Here is a 19,834-nt window from a genome sequence, read left to right on the forward strand (position 1 = left end):
TCCATTAATTAATTTAAGTCTGCTATTTGACTTTAATTAATTAATATCTTTCTCCAAGAGTTGTCTAGTTCAAAATCTTTATTTATTATTCTGGAATAAATTCCAACCGGCCGGGTTTCTGAATAATAAAACCTTTTTCGAACACCACTTGAGGATATTATCAAACTGGACTCACCCAGCACACGATTCATTGTAATAACAATACTAGCACCTCTAGACATTGATCACCACTACCCAAGATACCAGGATTCTTGGATTGCGAAAAATCCGCACCATTTGATAAATCAAAGTAGTGCATAATCAATATCGTATGCTCAATGTTATGTCAACAATGATTAAGAAATAACAATCACTGAGACCTCGTCTTTCAGTAAATAGCAAGAATGACTTATCTCAACTGTTAGATCCTTCAGTGCTATACCACACCAGTGTCGTTTATTTCCTAAGGTAAGGAAACATGCGGACTGACACTGCAACCTTTCACGATAGGTAGCCAAAGCCTATCTAGATTGTGAAATTCTATTTCTCTTCTACAAAGGACTGACTGCGTCACCTTCTGTGAACGTCGTTCACGACCAGTCTACTATGCAGAAGAATTAGACTTATTTGCTTCTTATACATTTAAATGTTTGAGAAATATCTTATAAATGCATAAGTAAACACCAATGCGATAAAATTAATTCTTCTCGCCTTGGGTTAAAAGTGGATTGTAGAGTGTATTGTATACAAGCAATTCTATCCGTGCAACATGCTCGAAATATGCTTTTCAGTATACCAATCCTAACACTCTTCCCTCATGTTCGGGTTCAACTTTCTTTGCGGATCCTTATGAGCTTTAGCACCTTCCTTCAATCTGATGTGGTGCATGCAAAGATCAGGGCTGATCCCCGCTAGGTCTGAGAGAGTCCATCCAATGGCCTTCTTGTTCCCATCGGATGACTTCCAGTAACTCCCCTTCCTGTTCCTGGGTCAAGTTGTTGTTTACTATCACAGGGAACATCTCGTTCTCCTCCAAATATGCATACTTCAGACCAGGTGGAAGTGTTTTCAGTTCTTTTTTGGGCACACTCGTTTCCTGGGGCAAGGGATTTTTCTCTATATCCAGCCCAGGTAAATTTTCCATACTCGCAACATGGGCTGATCTCCTTGACCTGGCAAGTTCAGGATCTCTACAGATATCCATGATTGCTTCCGCAAGTTCCTCGTCGGTCAACTCAAAAGTGTTCATAGCTTCACACCATCCTGCAACTTCTCTGTCGATGTTGTGGCTCAATTCTGAGTTGTCGATCTGTTCCTGCATCAATTCCGTCTCAAGATACTCTTGGACCAGGGGGTTAATAACATCGATAGCATGCAGATTCTCAACATCAAATGGTTTCTTCATAGCCTCATCAATGCTGAACGTGTATTTTTCCCCATGATAATCCAAGCATATGGTACCATCAAAAACATCAATGATTGTCTTAGCGGTGTGTAAGAAAGGTCTCCCTAGAAGTACCCCGCTAGACTCGGCAGATTAATTTTCACTCATCTTTATCACATGGAAATCGGCATGGTACATGAAATCATGCAACTTGACTATCACATTTTCTAAAACCCCCTCTGGACAAATGCACGACCTATCCGCTAACGGGATTACCACTTTCGTATCCACCATTCCTACTCCTACCAACCTTTTAAAGATGGAAAGCGGTAAAACATTTATTGATGCTCCTTGGTCACACATAACATGCTCAATTCTGATATCACCAATAGAAATGGGTAGAGTGAACATACCCGAGTCCGTGTGTTTTGAGGGCATCCTTCGCTTCTGTATCACTGCCGACACGTTTTCCCCGATCAATATCTTGCCACTGGGTTTAGTCTTCCCGGCGATGAACTCTTTGATGAACTTGCAGAAGATAGGCAGCTTCAAGGCCTGCAGGAACGAAAAGTTGATCTCCAGCTTTCCAAAATGTCCATGAAGTCTACTGGTTCATCCTTTTTCTTCTTGGCCTCCCCTCCGTAGGGAAATGGCTTTACTTGCTTCACCATGCTAGGGGAATCTCCCTTAGAGGATTCTCCAGTTTCCTTCATCACCTTTTCAACCTCTACCTTGGGCTCCGGGTCTAGGAAGAATGGGTCAGCCATCCGGGGTAGTGGTCTTCCCAAATCACCAGTCTGAACGTCATCCTTTGTTCTGGTCTCCCCTGTTTCAGTATAGCCTTTATAGGAACTTGGGTTCTCCTTCTCCTTGCTCATCGCGGGAGGTATGTTTCCATCCACTTTCAGCGTAGGACCTTCATAACCACGTCCGGACCTCAGAGTGATTTGACTGATGTTTGCCCTGTCCGGTGGCTTGACTGTGGCAGGGATTTTCCCTTCGTTCCCTCGCATCTCACTTAGGGAGGTTGCTATCTGAGATAACTGTTTTGCCATCATGTCCATCGCAGCCTTGTGTTCCATCTGAGGTTTATGCACCACGTCATTGTTGGGCTGCAAATTGCTCTGCATGTGCTGCTGCGTACTGACTAGGTCGTGTACCATGTCGTGCATGCTTCTCTGTGATCTGGAATTCGGTTGACTGGTACCTGATCCTTGACTGTGATTAGGTCCATTTCCCTGATTTGAGCGGAAATTTCCTTGACCTCCTGAATTGTTGTTGTACTGATTTCCTGGCCCCTGGTTCCCCTGTTAATTGGGTTGGGAGTTCTGATAATTTCCTGGGTTGTTCCTCTGGTGTGGTGGCACATAGGAGTTCCCTTGGTTATTCTGGTTCCTGTTGCCCCAATTAGAGTGGTCTCCTTGATTCCGATTGCCCCAGTTGTTCTGCCCCTCCTGGTTTCTCCCTGACCAGTTAGACTGCCTCCCTGGTGGGTGTGCATAATTGGTATTCTGCTGTGGAGGTGGCTGGGTTGGATCGTTGTCGGACCATCTAAAGTTTGGGTGAGTTCTCCATGGAGCCTCCTCCTGTTTCCCTTAGTTCCAACTCCCATCTGGATTCCAGCTTCCCATCGAATTCACCTGGGCCTGGTATTCTCCCTCTCGAGGGCCATAGTACTGTTGGGGTGGAGTTTCTTCTTGGCCTGGAGTTTTCTCTTTTTCTTGTGAGGCAGGGGGGTTGCTTTTCTCGATCGCATTCAGAAGTGCTTTTTCCAACCTGTCAATCCTTACCTCCACTCTCTCATCCCTGTTCCATCACCGCATTGACTTAGCCTCTCCTCATAATGCTGCGTGGGTTATCATATGCCTTCTTTGCATCAATCAACCTTCCCAAAGTTTCTCTAGCTTCACTTACTTTCTTCTTTGTAAAATTTCTCCCACTCGAGGAATTCATCAGATCCTTTGACTCAGGGTTTGCTCCCTCGTAGAACAGATAAAAGGTTTCAGCCTCTATCATCCTGTGATTTGGACAAGCATCGAGCAACCCTTTAAAACGTGACCAATAGTGACTCAAGGACTCATCATAATCCTGCTTACACTCCAGAATATCCTTCTTGAGGGCATTGATTTTGTTCGAAGGGAAAAAGTAGTCTAAGAAGACCAATGTGAAATCTCCCCAGGTACGGATAGAATCCTGTGGCAACCTTAACAGCAATGTGTTGGCTTCTTCCTTCAAAGCGAATGGTATTTCGCGTAGGCGATAGTCCTCCTCCGTTGCATAGTTGGGCCTTTTCTGAATACTGCACAGCTTGCTAAACTCGTTCAGGAACTCATATGGACACTCGTTCCTTTGCCAAGAGAACATTGGTAGAACGCCTAGCACATTCGTCTTGATGTCGATGGACCTCTGACGCTGATTTGTAAAAATAGCCTAGGCTGGCTCACCATCTAGATGGGCAATGAGCGAACCGATCTCAGGATCGGGATCGACTACGTGTGCCATGTCACCGATCTTTTCTTCCTCTGTATCTGAATATGACTCAAACTCCTCTTTGACTGACGATTTATGATCCTCGTCACTATCTGAACTCAACGGTTCTAGATCTCCTATTTTTAGCCCTGATCTGGTGGTAACTGGGAATGTTGTTTCCTTGAACTGCCAACTAGACTGGGCGCTTCTCCAACTAGGTGTGTAATTTCAGTGTCCGAACCTTGAGCCCTTGCTCATAAACTGAACCGGAAAGAAAACAGACAATATAAAATGAAACTACATACGCCAAAACCTCTAAACACAAACATAAACAACGCCATCCATCCCCGACAAGCGCCATTTGAAACTACGGGATTCAAGGACTGTGTGTACTTTGTTATGTCAAGTTTATCGGGTCCAGAGGATTCGCTAGATCACAGGGTCTAGGAACTCAGAGAACCTTCAAAATCCAGGTCGTCAGATACACAATTTCCTGTTTCAAAACCCTCAACCCGCTATACTATTGGCTGGTACAGGGAAGTAGGGATCGATCCCACGAAGATGGATGTGTTTGCATGCATTTGGAGACTTTGGAAGGGGTTTGGCTGCCGCCACGGAACTTGGGGTTGAGAAATTAGCTACTAGACTGGGAAACGAAATTTACCTAACAGCTAGACCTAGGAAACGGAAAATACACATGCATACAGTAGGACTAAACTTTCTCAAATAACTCAAAGAAAACAGCGATGACAATTCCTCGGCCTGGCAAACAGATTTCCTAAACTAGCTAAACAGCAACAAAGCATGCAGTGGGGACCATTTTCCCAAAACAGAAAGGTACGAAGGAAAAATTGCAACAACGAAACTCTGACTCTCTAACTAACAACGATCTTCATATCTTTCAACATTCCAAACAAACATGTAGAAAACAGAGCATTAGACCAGATCAGAACAGAGCATGACGATTTGAACGTCGGAAATTACGATTAGCCAGAAAATAAGCAGATCTACAACTACTAGACGAAGCAAACATCGGAAGCTAAACATCCACAACCACGCAGAATTCAATCAATCTGCTCCAGATCCACACGTCGGAAGCTCAATCCACTCCGGATCCAAGCAATCTGAATCCAACTACAGTTAACCTAACTCCATCAACGCCGATTCAAAAGATTCACTCCAATCAACTACAATTCAACCCCAATCCAACAGATCAGGTGCGAAAAGCATCCAAAACAAGTAAATTAACTCCAAACATCAGAAATCAACATCCAACATCAGAATCAACTCAACGATAACAGAAAATAACACTTCTATAACCATCAGAATCAAGTTTCAACAAAAGTAAGAAAAGCCGAGCTTTGAACAGCAAAGTCTCGGTCGGAATTCAAATAAAAATTTAACTAAAAAACAGTAAATTGTTTCTGTGCAGTGCGTAGAGAAGTGTGTGTGCGAAAGTGTGAGCTAAGTGAGAAGGTGTGATGATGATTTTTCTGCTGCGTGCTCCTCTATTTATAGACGGGGATTTGATCTTCTAGATTCTTCTTTGAAATCTCCAATTTTCCCCCTTCTGGGGATTTCCTCCGTATGGTAAATAATGTTCTTTTGCTCTCTTTACTGCTTGATTCCTTCGCCCGACAATTATCTTCCTCCACTTCCTGGCCCTGGCGAATTTCTCTACACACCTGGCTTAAAACATGTGTTAGACCCTGGAAATTACTGAATTTACCCCCATAACCGATGCGTGAAATTAGCCTTATCAATATTTCTATCCAATAGATCTGCCCCCTTCAAAATTGAATGCTACGGGTTTCGATTGCCAAGATAAAATCTCATGATTAAAAATGTATGTTTGGTTCATAAGATTGACCCCTACAACTTAATCCTAGATGGATAGTCTCATGATAATTAGTCATAGCCTCTCCCTTCCAAGTAAAATAATCTCACAACTTAATCCTAGATGGATAGTCTCATGGCATTAGTCATGGTAACCGAACGCCACCTTTGTATTTGTGCTTGGTTTCTTTTCTACATGGTGATTTGGAAAAACCATATACATGGAGCAGCCTCTTGGGTTTCAAGTTCCTGGGCAAGAAAGTAAAGTTTGTTTGCTAAAGTAAAGCTTGTATGGGTTGAAGCAAAGTAGCCGCCAGTGGTATAAAACTTTTGATGCACATCTGATGAATGTTGGTTTTGTCAAGTCTGCCTATGATAGTTGCGTTTACATCAAGTCACTATAAAGGCATGGAAAGGCAGTGGCATACTTGGTCTTGTATGTTGATGATATGTTGGTGGGAGCTGAGAATATTACAGAAATTAGCACTATAAAGCAAGAACTCCAAAAGGACTTTGAAATGAAGGATTTGGGGGAAGCCCGAAGGATACTAGGAATGGACATTCATAGAGATAGAAGTAAAGGGGAATTGTGGCTGACTTAGACTGATTACTTGACAATGTTGATTCAGAAGTTTTGAAGAATTCTAAGAGTGTCAATTCCATTGGGACAACATTTTAAGCTATCACTCGAGCAGATCCCGAAGAAAGAGGCCGAAAGATTAGAAGTGCAAGATATCCCTTATGTCAACATTATCGGAAGCATTATGTACTGTATGATATGTACAAGGCCTGACTTAGCCCACGGGATAAACGTGAACTCGGGGTTTTAAATTTGAAAATTCCCAAGACACTAAAGTCACTGCCATTGTAAAATTCGGTTGATCAACCATTTTCCCATAGATGTCTACCATATCTGATCCATCGATGACAAGGAATGCGGCCACATCCCAAGTCACTAGACCAGCCACCTCGAAAGATGGCGCAAGATCTCCATAGGTGTACACTAGCCTGAGTAGGGACTCACTCCCTAATCAGACCTGAATTTGATTATCCATTGATGGTAAAAGCCACATCAGATAGGTTCCATAGATAAAACAAAACATGACATGACAAATATTCACAACATCATTTTCGCATAAAAATATACTTAGCGCATAGCCCTTATTTATAAAGAAAGCCCACCTTGTAAATTTAAATTTTCTGAACTTGAATTCCTTTCAATTCTTGAAAAACATGGCATGACAAATATTCAATGAAGACACCCATTGATTTAAGGTACTCTGGCCCAAAGACTAGATAAATTCCAATCCATCTCGTTTACTAAAAACAATAGGCCCAAATCTATAATTTAATTCACATTGCACACAACATTTAAATATAACAAAGCCCAAAACTTCTTCAACTTTTCTCACCTTACGTTATCAATGAACTCCCAAAATCAGAGAGCTCCAATTCCCCTTTTGTCTCACGCAATTCGCATCGATCTGCAACTATTTCTCTCCATCTAATTCACTCTCACAAGACCCCTCTCTCTCTCTATCCCTCCGTCTCCGACTCCGTCATCTCCTCTCTCTCTTTCCCTTCACGCCGCTGCTATCATGCCCCGATCAGCTTTACTCCTTCTTTCTCTCTCAGGCTTCTCGATGCCGCAAAGGTTGCCGGGCTCCTTATTTTTTTCTCGGCTCGGCAGCCCCGAAAAATGGCACCGCTGTCCAACCTCCGTCGCTGCCGTATCATCCCCGAACTCCCGCTGTCTCTGTCACTCGCCGTTCCTCTTCTCTCTCTCACATTGCAGCGCCACCGTGAGTCACGGCCGCTGTTGCCGACAGCCTGTTGCCACTGCCGGGATCGCCGTCGCCGCCTCAGCGCAATTCTCCATCATCATAACTGCTGTCCGTCATGAGCAGCCGCAATGGATCTTGATTATTGGTGGAATTATTGGTGGAAAGACTATCTACAGCAGTTTCATATATATCTGTCACTTGAAATACTAATATCATATCTCCCTTCCGTAACTGATTTGTAGAAATAATGAAATTGACTTGGGCTCAAAAACTAAGTGGGCTTACTCAAGAAAAATAATTGGACTTGTTAGAGAATAATTGTAATAGGTCCAAACGTAAAATTATTCTCACGACAAAAAAAAGACAAAGGTGAAAAATTTTCAGGTACCCAAACGACGTCCTGAAGAATAATTAAAACGGTAGAAAAAGTTGGGGTATTACATTTTTTGAATGTTTTTTAACTAATAATCCCTCCATTCCAGCATAAGTGAGGCATTTATTTTGGCACATGAATACAAATAGTTATGTTTAGTGAATTAAATTATAAATAGTAAAGTAAAACAAATAATAAATTAAGAAATAGAAGAGATAATAAAGTATAAGAGATGAGGACAAAAGACAAAGTATGAGAGAGAAGTCAGATAATTATTGCAAAATGAAATGTGTCATTTAGTTGGTACAACCCAAAAAGTAACACGTCTCAACTTCTTCTATTCCCTCATAGTTGAGTAATTTTTCCATTTTAGGATGTTCTCTCATAGTTGGTTGAGTTCTATCTATATATAACACTTTTTCCCACTCTTACTTTACCCTCTCTTATTTTATCCTCTCTACTTTATTCACTTTCTACTCTATTTTCTATATTTTTTTCTCGCTTTTACTTTTTTATCTATCTATCTATCTATTTAATACATTAAACATCTATTTCTTGAACTCCATGCCATTTTTTTTTGGGCCATCCCATAAAAATAGTCATTTTATGGCTGACGCAGTCTCCAATAACAATACTCTTATCACCTTTTATTTCTACATTTCTCATACTTTACGAATTTTGCATTAAAACTCGTGTTGTCCACAAAGTCTCTATTTTTATTGAACGGAGGGTAACATCCTAAAATTTAATGCATAAATTTAGCAGGCTATTCGATCTATAGGTTTCAGGGTGCATTGGCATCCCTACTGAAAGATGATATTGTGGTTGGTACATTCTCGATATTTGTGAAGAAACCCGAGCATAGGCGTGCTTGGAAAGTTCTCAAACTTGTGCTCTCTTTCGACCCAGTCGTTTATGCTCTAAATGTTTGATAAAATGGAGCGCTTCTCGGTACTTAGTGAGGAATGATGGCTCTTACTAAAGTATTTTGTGGTAGAATAACTTATATAGAATGAGAATCAAGGCTGCGTTACTAGATTAGGTAACAGAAAATATCTCTAAATGTTTGGTATAATTACATCTAGTTTTGTTTGTTATGGTAATTTGATATATAGCCACAATATTTATAGAATGAAGACCGATGGCCTAGCTTCTAGCTTCCTATATAAGGTATCAATATAATTGTATAGCGACTATTAGGAATGGGTCGAAAAACACTCCCCAAAATTTAAAAATTCCAATTAATAAAGGAAACATAATTCTAGAGCAACTATTAGGAGAGGGTCGAAAAACATCGCCGGAATTTTTAAAAATTGAATTAATAAATGAAATAGCAACTATTTTTTAATTCGAACTATTTTTGACGACTTTCCTATAGAATCTTGCCACACTCTGTTGGTTTCTTTTGTAAAACTAAGCAATCAATTAAATGCTTTTTGGTCTCGGACAAACCAATTATAACGATTGATAAATAAGGATGTGAATAAATGATTCCGTCGTTCGTTTTTCCTCGTCAATTTCCATTCATTTAACGAGCAATGAGCAACGGATTACTTTCTTCCTGTTATTAATGAATTAATTTTTTATTATTTCTCGTATTTCAATTTTACAACAAAAACAAACAAGTAATAATGTTTATTAATACTACCTCCGTCCTAGAAAGTTTGTCCCATTTTTCCATTTCCGTCCGTTCCATAAAGTTTGTCCAATTTCACTTTTTACCATTTTTGGTAGTGGACCCCATATTTCACTTACTCATTTCTACTGACATTAAAGTAGGACCCACAATCCACTAACTTTTTCAACTCACTTTCCATTACATTTTCTTAAAACCCGTGTCGGGTCAAAGTGGAACAATATTTGGGGGACGGAGGTAGTATGAAAGACGTTATTATTGTGTGAGTTGTGGCCTGACGCCGAAAAAAAGTGAGAAATAAAAACATGACAGAGAAATAATAATTTTCGTATTGCGTTCACAACCAGCACTACTAAATTGTTTGCGATATTTATAAGCTTAATAAGAGTATTAAATTTTATAATTTCATCCAACAAATTCAAGTACTTGAAATTGAAGCTAACACAAGTTGAAGCTATGAATGTACGGTCCTATTTTTTCACAATTGGATTATGATTTATGAGTATCGAATTAAATAAAAATACTCACCAATACAACAGTTTAAATTTTCATTCATATTGAGAAACTTGGGGCGTGTTTTCTAAAATTGTTAACTCATCAATGCAGTATATTAAACATGTCGATACGATCGCATATCAATGTCAACACAAATTTGTGTTGACATTTTAAATATCAATGTCAACACAGTGCATTACAATATCACACCCCGAACTCAATAATAACTCATTACTCGTCGTATGCCTCAACCAATATACGTAAACCTAATACAAGTCTAAATTAATCTCAAGGCTATTTGCATCCAATTCCTCACTTCCCTCTATAAAGTTGCAAGCCCAATCTTAGAGCTTACGTACACATTAGCTCATAGATTCAAACATGGTAAACTCTAACATGAAAGTAGAAACAAGATTTAGCAATGAACTTCCCTCGTTAATAGCAATAGCTTTATGTTTAGTTTCACTAAGATTTTTTATACTCAAATCAATTAACAAAAGTTCGACGGTGCCGCCACTTCCACCGGGCCCCACCTCCTACCCGATCGTCGGCAGCCTACCGGAAATGCTTCGGAAGAAGCCCGCATTCCGGTGGATACACAATGTCATGAAGCAACTCAACACGGAGATTGCCTGCATCAAGCTTGGCCGCGTCAACGTCATCACCGTCTCTTCTCCGGAACTCTCTATCGAGTTCTTGAAGAAGCATAACAGCGTCATTGCCTCCCGGCCCGACGTCTCTTCGGCCCGCCTCGTCAGCAATGGATACCTTTCACCTTCCCTCTCTCCCTCCGGTAACCAGTGGACGAAAATGAGGAGGGTGCTGGTGTCGGAGGTGCTCACCTTCCCATACGTACTTTTCTATCTCCAACAGATTTGTAGGTAGAAAAAACGCTTCTTTCAGAGCACACATGACATGTGGCACCTGTATCAACAAACCATTCATTTGGATTGTTACCATGGTTCACATCGGAGACCATTGCTACTACCTCGTGATCATTGTAGTTTATAACAACACGTTCAAATAATTTGCACAATATTGTCTCCACCAATAAGTACACAATCATATTGAACCATATGTGCATTGGTATATTCAACAACCATATGTGCATTGGTATATTCAACAACCCATGCATCCCAATTACTACTACCAAGTCTAAATTGGTCTTGCTTGTCAAATGACAAACGATAAACACAATTCTCAAGAGAGTAGATCTCAAGGAATTAACCATTTCGTAGCCCATGAACATCGGTACTGTTCGTTTCTTCATTCCAGCTTTGAAGCTCATGTTTTCTCCAACTTCGATTGATATAACCCTGTCTTAGAGAGTACACTAATTTGTCTTGCGATTGTTAGAAATAATGGGAAGAAATTCCCAAGCCGTGTACAGGCGGTACTCTAACAATCGCAAGACAAATTAGTGTACTCTTCTAAGACAGGATTATACCAATTGAAGTTGGAGGAAACATGAGCACCAAAGCTGGAATGAAGAAACGAACAGTACCAATGTTCATGAGCTACGAAATGGTTAATTCCTTGAGATCTATTCTCTTGAGAATTGTGTTTATCGTTTGTCAGTTGACAAGCAAGACCAATTTTGACTTGGTAGTAATAATTGGGATGCATGGGTTGTTGAATATACCAATGCACATATGGTTCAATATAATTGTGTACTTATTGTTGGAGACAATATTGTGCAAATTATTTGAACGTGTTGTTATAAACAACAAAGATCACGAGGTGATCGCAATGGTCTCCGATGTGAACCATGGTAACAATCCAAATGAATGGTTTGTTGATACAGGTGCCACATGTCATGTGTGCTCCGAAAGAAGCGCTTTTTCTACCTACAAATCTGTTGGAGGTAGAAAAGTACGTATGGGAAACCAAGCCTCTTCTAAGGTGGTTGGTGTGGGTAATGTGTTCCTAAAATTAGGATCTGGAAAAGTTCTTACCCTTAGGGATGTACTGCATGTCCCAGACATCCGAAATAATTTGGTGTCAGGCTCACTTCTAGTAAATCATGGATTTTCACTAGAATTTGAGTGTGAAAAGGTTATATTGACCAAGTATGAAAAGTTCATAGGTGAAGGTCACCTAGTGAATGGGCTTTTTGAGCTGAATGTTACGGTCCTTCACCGTGGAAAAGGAATAAGCAATAAGGAAAATGACACATCCTCTTATTTGCTTGAAAGCTCTGACTTATGGCACAATAGATTGGGACATGTAAATCTAAATGCTATGTAAAGATTAGTAAATCTTAATTTACTAAAAGTAGATAAGTTTAACTCACAAGAAATATGTGAAGTGTGTGTTGAAGCCAAAATGGCTAAACTACCGTTCCATTCGGTAGAGCGAAGCATAAAACCTCTAGAGTTAATCCATACAGACATATGTGATTTAAAATTTGTGCAAACTAGAGGTGGTAAAAAGTACTTCATCACATTTATAGATGATTGCACAAGGTATTGTTACCTTTACTTATTAAGAAGTAAAGATGAGGCAATTGAAGCGTTTAAAGACTTCAAAAATGAAGCCGAAAATCAACTTAATTGTCGAATTAAGTGTGTTCGAAGTGATAGAGGTGGTGAGTATGTAGCGCCGTTTGCAGAATTATGTCATGCAAGTGGTATAATTCACCAAACCACAGCTCCATATTCTCCTCAATCAAATGGTGTTGCTGAACGCAAAAATCGAACACTAAAAGAGATGATGAATGCTTTGTTGATTAATTCAGGATTACCCCAGAACATGAGGGGGGAGGCTGTGTTAACAGCGAATCATATCCTGAACAAAATTCCACTAAAAAATAGGGATGTAACTCCTTATGAGTTGTGGAAAGGGAAGAAACCTTCATATTCATACCTCAAAGTGTGGGGGTGTTTAGCAAAGGTAGAAGTGCCACCTCCGAAACAAGTTGCAATAGGCCCTAAAACAGTCGATTGCATCTTTATTGGCCATGCACTTAATAGTAGTGCCTATCGTTTCCTAGTCCATAGGTCAGCTGTGCCTGGCGTGGCTGAAGGAACAACGATTGAGTCAAGGAATGCTATATTCTTTGAGAATGTTTACCCTTGTAAGAGGCAAGAGGATCGTTCTAGTGAAAGAATGATGGATGAATCCACTAGTTCTAATCCTCCAAAAAGGACGAGGTCAAGTCCTGAGGATGTTGAACCAAGACGTGGTAAAAGAGTTAAAGTTGCTAAGACATTTGGTCCCGACTTCATAACTTTTATGTTGGATGACGAACCAAAGTCAGTGGGGGAAGCTTTGTCTGGCCCAGACGCAGCGTGGTGGCAAGAAGCTATCAACAGTGAGATTGAATCCATCATGAGAAATAACACTTGGGTGTTAGTAGACTGGTAAAGTCATTATATGGGTTGAAGCAAGCACCATTACAATGGCATTTAAAATTTGACAACGTGATGTTGGCAAATGGTTTCACTATCAATGAGTGCGATAAGTGTGTTTACATTAAGAACACAGATAACGGTTTTGTTATTGTGTGTCTTTATGTAGATGATATGTTGATTACGGGCAGCAATAGTGCCATTATCAACGAAACCAAAAACATGTTGAAGAGAAATTTCGACATGAAAGATATGAGTTTAGCTGATGTGATTCTCGGAATCAAAATTAAAAGGAATCATGAGGGAATTGCTCTGACACAATCTCATTATATTGAAATTTCACTCATTCGATTGTGAGCCAGCTAAGACTCCATTGGAACCCAACGTGCATTTGAGTAAGCACACGGGTGAGCCTGTAGCTCAAGAAGAATATGCAAGGATCATAGGGAGTTTGATGTTTATCACAAACTGCACCCGACCAGATCTTGCGTGTACGGTGAATAAGCTGAGCCGATTTACGAGCAACCCAAGCAAGGAACATTGGAAAGCTCTGCGTAGGGTTTTGAGATACTTGAAGTATACTCTTAACTTTGAGCTGCAGTACACAAGATATCCCCAAGTACTTGAAGGGTATTGTGATGCAAATTGGATCTCTGATTCAAAAGACTCGTTCTCGATGAGTGGTTATGTGTTCATTGTGGGGGGTGGTGCTGTTTCGTGGAAATCAACGAAACAGACGTGTATTGCTCGTTCCACCATGGAATCTGAGTTTATTGCATTGGATAAAGTAGGGGAAGAAGCCGAGTGGCTCAGAAATTTCCTAGAATGTATTCCATGTTGGAAGAAGCCAGTGCCGACAGTAGTGATATACTGTGATAGCCAAGCAGCTATAGGGAGAGCACATAGTGGCTTATACAACGGTAAGTCTCGACATATTCGTCGGCGACATAATACCGTCAGGCAATTGATCACAAGTGGTGTTATCACAGTTGACTATGTAAGGTCAGTTGATAACTTAGCGGATCCGTTAACAAAAGGTTTAAACCGTGATCAAATGCATAAATTGCTAAAAGGAATGGGACTGAAAACCACATCTTAAAAGATGATTATAGTGGTAACCCAACCATACGATTGGAGATCCCATGGGCCTGGTTCAATGGGAAAACGAAGCTATATGAATCTAGTTGTAACACTCGGAAGATTTTCAATCTTCGCCCATTCTTTAGAAAGCATTGAGTGTTGTAACCTGCATGTGGTAAGAGGCTAAGTTTTGACTTTTAATGATTCTTAGAAACCTCGAGGAGGTGGGTATTGCAGGATACCTGGAAAAGAATCACCTATGTAAGTGAAGAAGTGTGGGCCGCTTCAACATGTGAATCACTTATGAATCCAAAGTGGTGTTCCATGGCCAGTAAAGGACACAAACGTGAGAACTGATGAGTTTGTAAATAATATTGTGTCAATATTACTGTCTCGGTATACACCAAGGAGGAATGGTTCAAGGCATCACGTCCACCAGGCCGCCGGTATGCCCGATAATGTTAACTATGGAAAGTTCAAAGCCCCAAGCTACTATTCCAAATGCAATATTGTTTCTCGAGAATTGAGCAAAGAGTCTGCATACATGCATTTGTGTCTGGTGTTGGTTTGAGCTTGCAACGCTCTAACCAATGTGGGGGATTGTTGGAAACGTGTGAAATGGAATGGCTTTTAGCCTTTCATTTCCAAGTCCTTTGGCCTTTCACCTCATTTTGGTTTATGGTGTCCCTTAAGGCCAAGACCTTTGAGGTGGCCTTACCCATCATATAAATAGGTGGAGCTTGGGAGAGTAGAATACACAACGAACATCACAACAAGCTTCTCTCTTCTCTAGCTCTCTACATCCTAGTTCACATATAGGAGCATTGCATAGCTCGATTCTCGGAACTCCATCAAGTTCGCCGGTGCCTAGCGGGTTTGAGGTGCTTCTACACGCTAGGAGGAAGTCGTTTTATCTTTGGGGGCAATACGTCATTCCGTGAGCACTAGCCGGGGCGTAATTTGTCTTGCGGAAAGAGGGCTTTCCTCGACTCGACTTATAAATTTGGTTTGCTTTATTTCCGTTGTAATTTTCATTCCTCTTTTTGTTGCAAGTTTCCTTTCGATTGTAATAGTTAGAGTACCGCCTGTACACGGCTTTGGAATTTCTTCCCATTATTTCTAACAATGATGTGTTCAGACGGCTCCATGCAAAACGATTAGAGGAAGCCGATCATCTCGTGAGATTTGTATATAATCAATGCATCAATCCACATAAAAGTGGAGTTGTGAACGTGAGAGATGTAACTAGACATTACTGTGGCAATGTGATAAGGAAGATGGTGTTCAGCGAAAGGTTTTTCGGGTCGGGAATGGATGACGGAGGCCCGGGAATTGAATAGAGAGAACATGTAGATGGATTGTTCACCATTCTTTCATGTCTCTACGGATTCGCTATTGCTGATTTTTTGTCGTGGTTGGAGGTTTTTGATTTGGATGGAAATAAAAAGATGATCACAGATGCCATCAAGAATGTAAGAAAATACCACGATCAAGCAATCGAAAAGAGAATGGAGATGTGGAAGCTAGGACTTAAGAGCGAGGATAATGATATTCTTGGTATTTTGATAAACCTCAAGAACTCACAAAATAGGCCCCTATTGTCAATTCGAGAGATAAAAGCAGTCATTCTTGTAAGTATTTATTTGGCCAAAGTTGTTGATTAAAATCTTGTAATATATTATTATGACTTCATCATGGGAATAATATGATGTTGATTTTATAGGAAATGATGTTGGCAACAATTGATAATCCATCAAATGCAGTTAAGTGGACTATGGCAGAGATGATCAATCAACCCGACATTCTTGCTAAAGCATGTGAGGAGTTGGACCGAGTTATAGGTAAGAACAGGCTCGTTCAAGAATCAGATTTGTCGAAACTAAATTACGTGAAGGCTTGTCTAAAAGAGTCATTTAGAATCCACCCGGTATCACCATTTACTTTGCCTCACATTTCAAGCAAAAACATTGTCATGGGTGGTTATTTCATCCCAAAGGGTAGTCATGTGGTGCTTAGCCGCCCTGGCCTAGGTCGGAACCCTAGGATTTAGGATGAGCCTCTCCGGTTCAAGCCAGAACGACACATTGTTGATGAAGTCTCAAATGTCTCGCTTGTGGATCACGATTTGCGTATTTTGTCATTTAGTACCGGAAGACAAGGATGCCCCGCCCTTGAGCTTGGTTCTACCACAACAACCATACTTTTGGCTAGACTTATTCAAGGTTTTAGCTGGAAGCAACCACTTGATACCAGTACTATTAACTTGGCTGAGTCTAAACATGACTTATCGTTGGCTAAACCCTTGATTGCTCATGCAGTGCCTCAGTTAGACTCACAAATCTATCTTCAACATGTGTAAAAATAATAATAATAATAATAATAATAATAATAATAATATATGCTTGTATTTGTATTATATTATTGTATGTATTTATTTGAGGTATTTGTTGTGAAATAATTTGTACACTAAATTAAGTCATTAGACTGTGAAATATTATGACACATGATCATGCATGATGATGGTGGTTTAGAAATATGTCGTACATAATTGGTTTTATAGTTCATATTGAGTGATATAACTATTTTTAAGATAGGAGGATTGGATTGTTGTAGTATATAACTCGGACATATGATACATGCCCATAACTCGAGAATGTTGTGTTTCATCAACAGTGCATGGTTTACGTAATGAAATATGTTTTTGCAAGTTTATCGTCAAGCTCCAATAAATTATTCTTTACATATACCTATTCCCACACACTCAGCTATTGTTGGTTCTGTAAATTTAGCACAAGAAATGTTAGTAATCGATGAAAAACAATAAATAAAATCAAAGAAACGAATTAATGCAAAATACATAGTTCCGTGGTTCGGTCGTATGACCTACATCCACAGAGAAGCTATCAACCAATTTATTCAACACTCAATGACAATAAAAAAAAGCTCGTCAGAATCGCTCGAGAATCATTCAAGAAAACAATCGCTTAAACTTGTGAGCTCTTAACTACAATATTAATCTCCTCACATAGAAATGGTTATTGCTCTCTTTCTTATCACTAACTGAATCTGTATATGTATGTGAACTGAGAGAGTACACATATCGCCCAACAAGATTGAGCTCAATCCAAGCTCGCAAACCCTTCGGTTGCAAATGCCTACAGTAGCCGTTGGAAACAAATTTTCAAACTTATTCCCATTTTCAACTTGGTCCTCGGTTTATGACTTATTGAATATGCATCCACATATCTTACAAATTCTCCACCTAGGTCATGATTGAATAATCTGACCACCAAATTCAAGCAATGCTTGAGCTTGGAACATGGTAAAGTCTTAGTCAGTATATCTCATGCATTCTCTTTTATGGACACTTTCACCACTTTCAGAACCCCTTTTCACTTCATATCCAATGAAATGCAACTTTACATCCACATGTTACTTCTCTCATGGAAGGTCTGGTGTTTGGTGAGGCAGATAGCACTACTATAGTCACTGGAAACAATCACGACTTCTTAGTTTATCCCAAAATCAGAGAGGATTCTTCAACCAAAAATTCTCCTTCATAAACGAAAGATGTGTCAGGTGTGTGACTCTCTCGTGGCAAAACTTACAGCAAAATTAGAGTCACAGAACCCACTAATGGATCTTGATCACTGCCCTTAGTGTCTGAGAATAGAATACTGTAATTAGATGTCCCTCCTAGATATCTCAAAATCCAATTTGTGGCAACACCATGGCTCACATATGGTCTTGTGCAAACCATTGTGCAAATCATCCCCCATCAAACTCCAATCCAAACTACCAAAATATATATCAACAACAAAGTCATCCAATGAAAGAATTCAAGATCAATGCTCAGAAATTAAAAGAAGAACGTTCCTTGTGTTGATTGACAGTTATGCAAAAGAACAATTGGTAGAATCCAAAGAATTTTGAGTAAGTGATGTGAATTTGAAATGTGGGTGTGTGAATAATGTGGAGAAAATAGAATTTAAAGAGGGAGAGGGAATTGGATACTAGGGTTACAAGGAATAAGAACGAAAGAAGGAAGGAAGAAACATACCTTAAGTGAAAATTTCGTGTTTGACACGCCTTAGCTGGCGCTGACTGCAGTGCAGCGGATCGCTGAGGATGGTCTATCCCCACTGTTCTTCTTTCGGCGGGCCGTTGAGTTGACCCTGCTCCAATTATTTTTTTTTTAACAAAAACGATCAAAACATTTTTTTTAATGAAAAATTGAAAAATGAAATAATTATAAGAACGAAAATTAAAACAAAGGCAAAAAAATAAAATAAAAATAAAAATAAAAATAAAAATAAAACTACTACTACCTTTAGCTCTACGGAGGAAAAACAAACAAGATTAGAAAATTAGCAAAAACAAGAAAGCTAACATGGAACTTTATATCTCACCCATGCTCTACGGAGTTTATCATGTGTTGCAGCAAAAGATTGTACAAACACAGAATTGAACAATGGACACATAAGATTAAACCCACACAGATTGTACCATAGATGATTTCTCAATTTGAATTTATGTTTTTCAGCTTTGTTTCTACCTTCCCCCAATGCATGACTTAATTGTGGATCTTCAAAATTAGTTTCGTCAGCAATACAAGGAATAAAAATTATAGAGAGAAGGTTTGAAAGAATTCACCAATTTGTCGATTATATGAGGACTTAGTTCAAATATCCTATCGTATATCTTCTCCCACTTTTCCATTGATGTTGTCAAAGCTTCCTAGCAGTGTCCTATTTGTATTTGCTTTCAGACACCTCCTCTGTACACCACTTGCTTCTTTCTAAAAACTCATTCATCAAGTCTTCAAGGCTCTCGTATTCCCATGTCCTTGCCCGTATTAGAAGTCTACTAAAACGGTACAAACCCTGATCGGACCTCAGCATCACCGGAAAAATGAGTTTAAACTGGGACAGTTGCACGCGAACAAGCCCAGCAGGTCGCTGGGAGAGTTTCCGTGCTCTCTGGATTACTTTCTGCGACCGCTGGGGTGCCCCAGCGGCACGCTGGGTTGCGTTTCAGCTCCAACTTCCGGATTTTGACCTTTTTATGCCATTTTTTCAACTCTATTTTGCACATTTCTCATAATACACGTCAAACTACCAAAATGGATAAAATATGCAAATAATGGACATGTAATACAACTTTGACACTCAAAACGGACCAAATAATGATCTTAAAGTAGTGGAAAATCCGAGCGTATCATGTTGTCGCAGAGGCACTGAGACTAGCTTGCTTTTGTCCAGTTGAAACCACTTCAGAACTTTTCTGTGAGCCAGAGCATTCTTCTTGCCTGCTCCTAACAATATCCATGCCTAGGATCCTTTTTGCATCCCCAAGATCTTTCATACCACACTGTGATTCAAGTCCACTTTTCTCTAGTTGTATTCTCCCATATCTGGAGTTGCAATGAGCATATCATCTACACAAAGT

The 19,834-nt window shown here is 39.9% G+C and overlaps 1 protein-coding gene and 1 pseudogene across 1 annotated transcript; one reads left to right on the forward strand and one right to left on the reverse strand.

Moving 5' to 3' along the window:
• Positions 1-874: 874 nt before the first annotated feature.
• LOC121767034 lies at positions 875-3,727 on the reverse strand. The gene is made up of 5 exons (XM_042163244.1): positions 3,249-3,727; positions 3,004-3,169; positions 1,972-2,670; positions 1,640-1,918; positions 875-1,294 (listed from the first exon to the last, which is right to left on the reverse strand). Exons 1-5 carry the CDS (start codon positions 3,725-3,727, stop codon positions 875-877), a joined length of 2,043 nt encoding a protein of 680 aa, XP_042019178.1.
• Positions 3,728-10,352: 6,625 nt separating this feature from the next.
• On the forward strand, positions 10,353-16,745 carry LOC121767036 (annotated as a pseudogene).
• The last annotated feature ends 3,089 nt before the right edge of the window (positions 16,746-19,834 follow it).

Source organism: Salvia splendens, chromosome 15, assembly GCF_004379255.2.
Source record: "Salvia splendens isolate huo1 chromosome 15, SspV2, whole genome shotgun sequence".
NCBI classification, from domain to species: Eukaryota; Viridiplantae; Streptophyta; class Magnoliopsida; order Lamiales; family Lamiaceae; genus Salvia; species Salvia splendens.

Excerpts from the sequence above, each read along its gene's own strand:
- LOC121767034 (XM_042163244.1), bottom strand. The coding sequence starts at position 3,727 with ATGTTCTCTTGGCAAAGGAACGAGTGTCCATATGAGTTCCTGAACGAG. Across the intron at positions 3,170-3,248 it reads GCTAGAGAAACTTTGGGAAG|GGATGAGAGAGTGGAGGTAA; the intron begins GTTGATTGATGC and ends GTGATGGAACAG. Across the intron at positions 2,671-3,003 it reads AGGGAGAATACCAGGCCCAG|GGGAACCAGGGGCCAGGAAA; the intron begins GTGAATTCGATG and ends CCCAATTAACAG.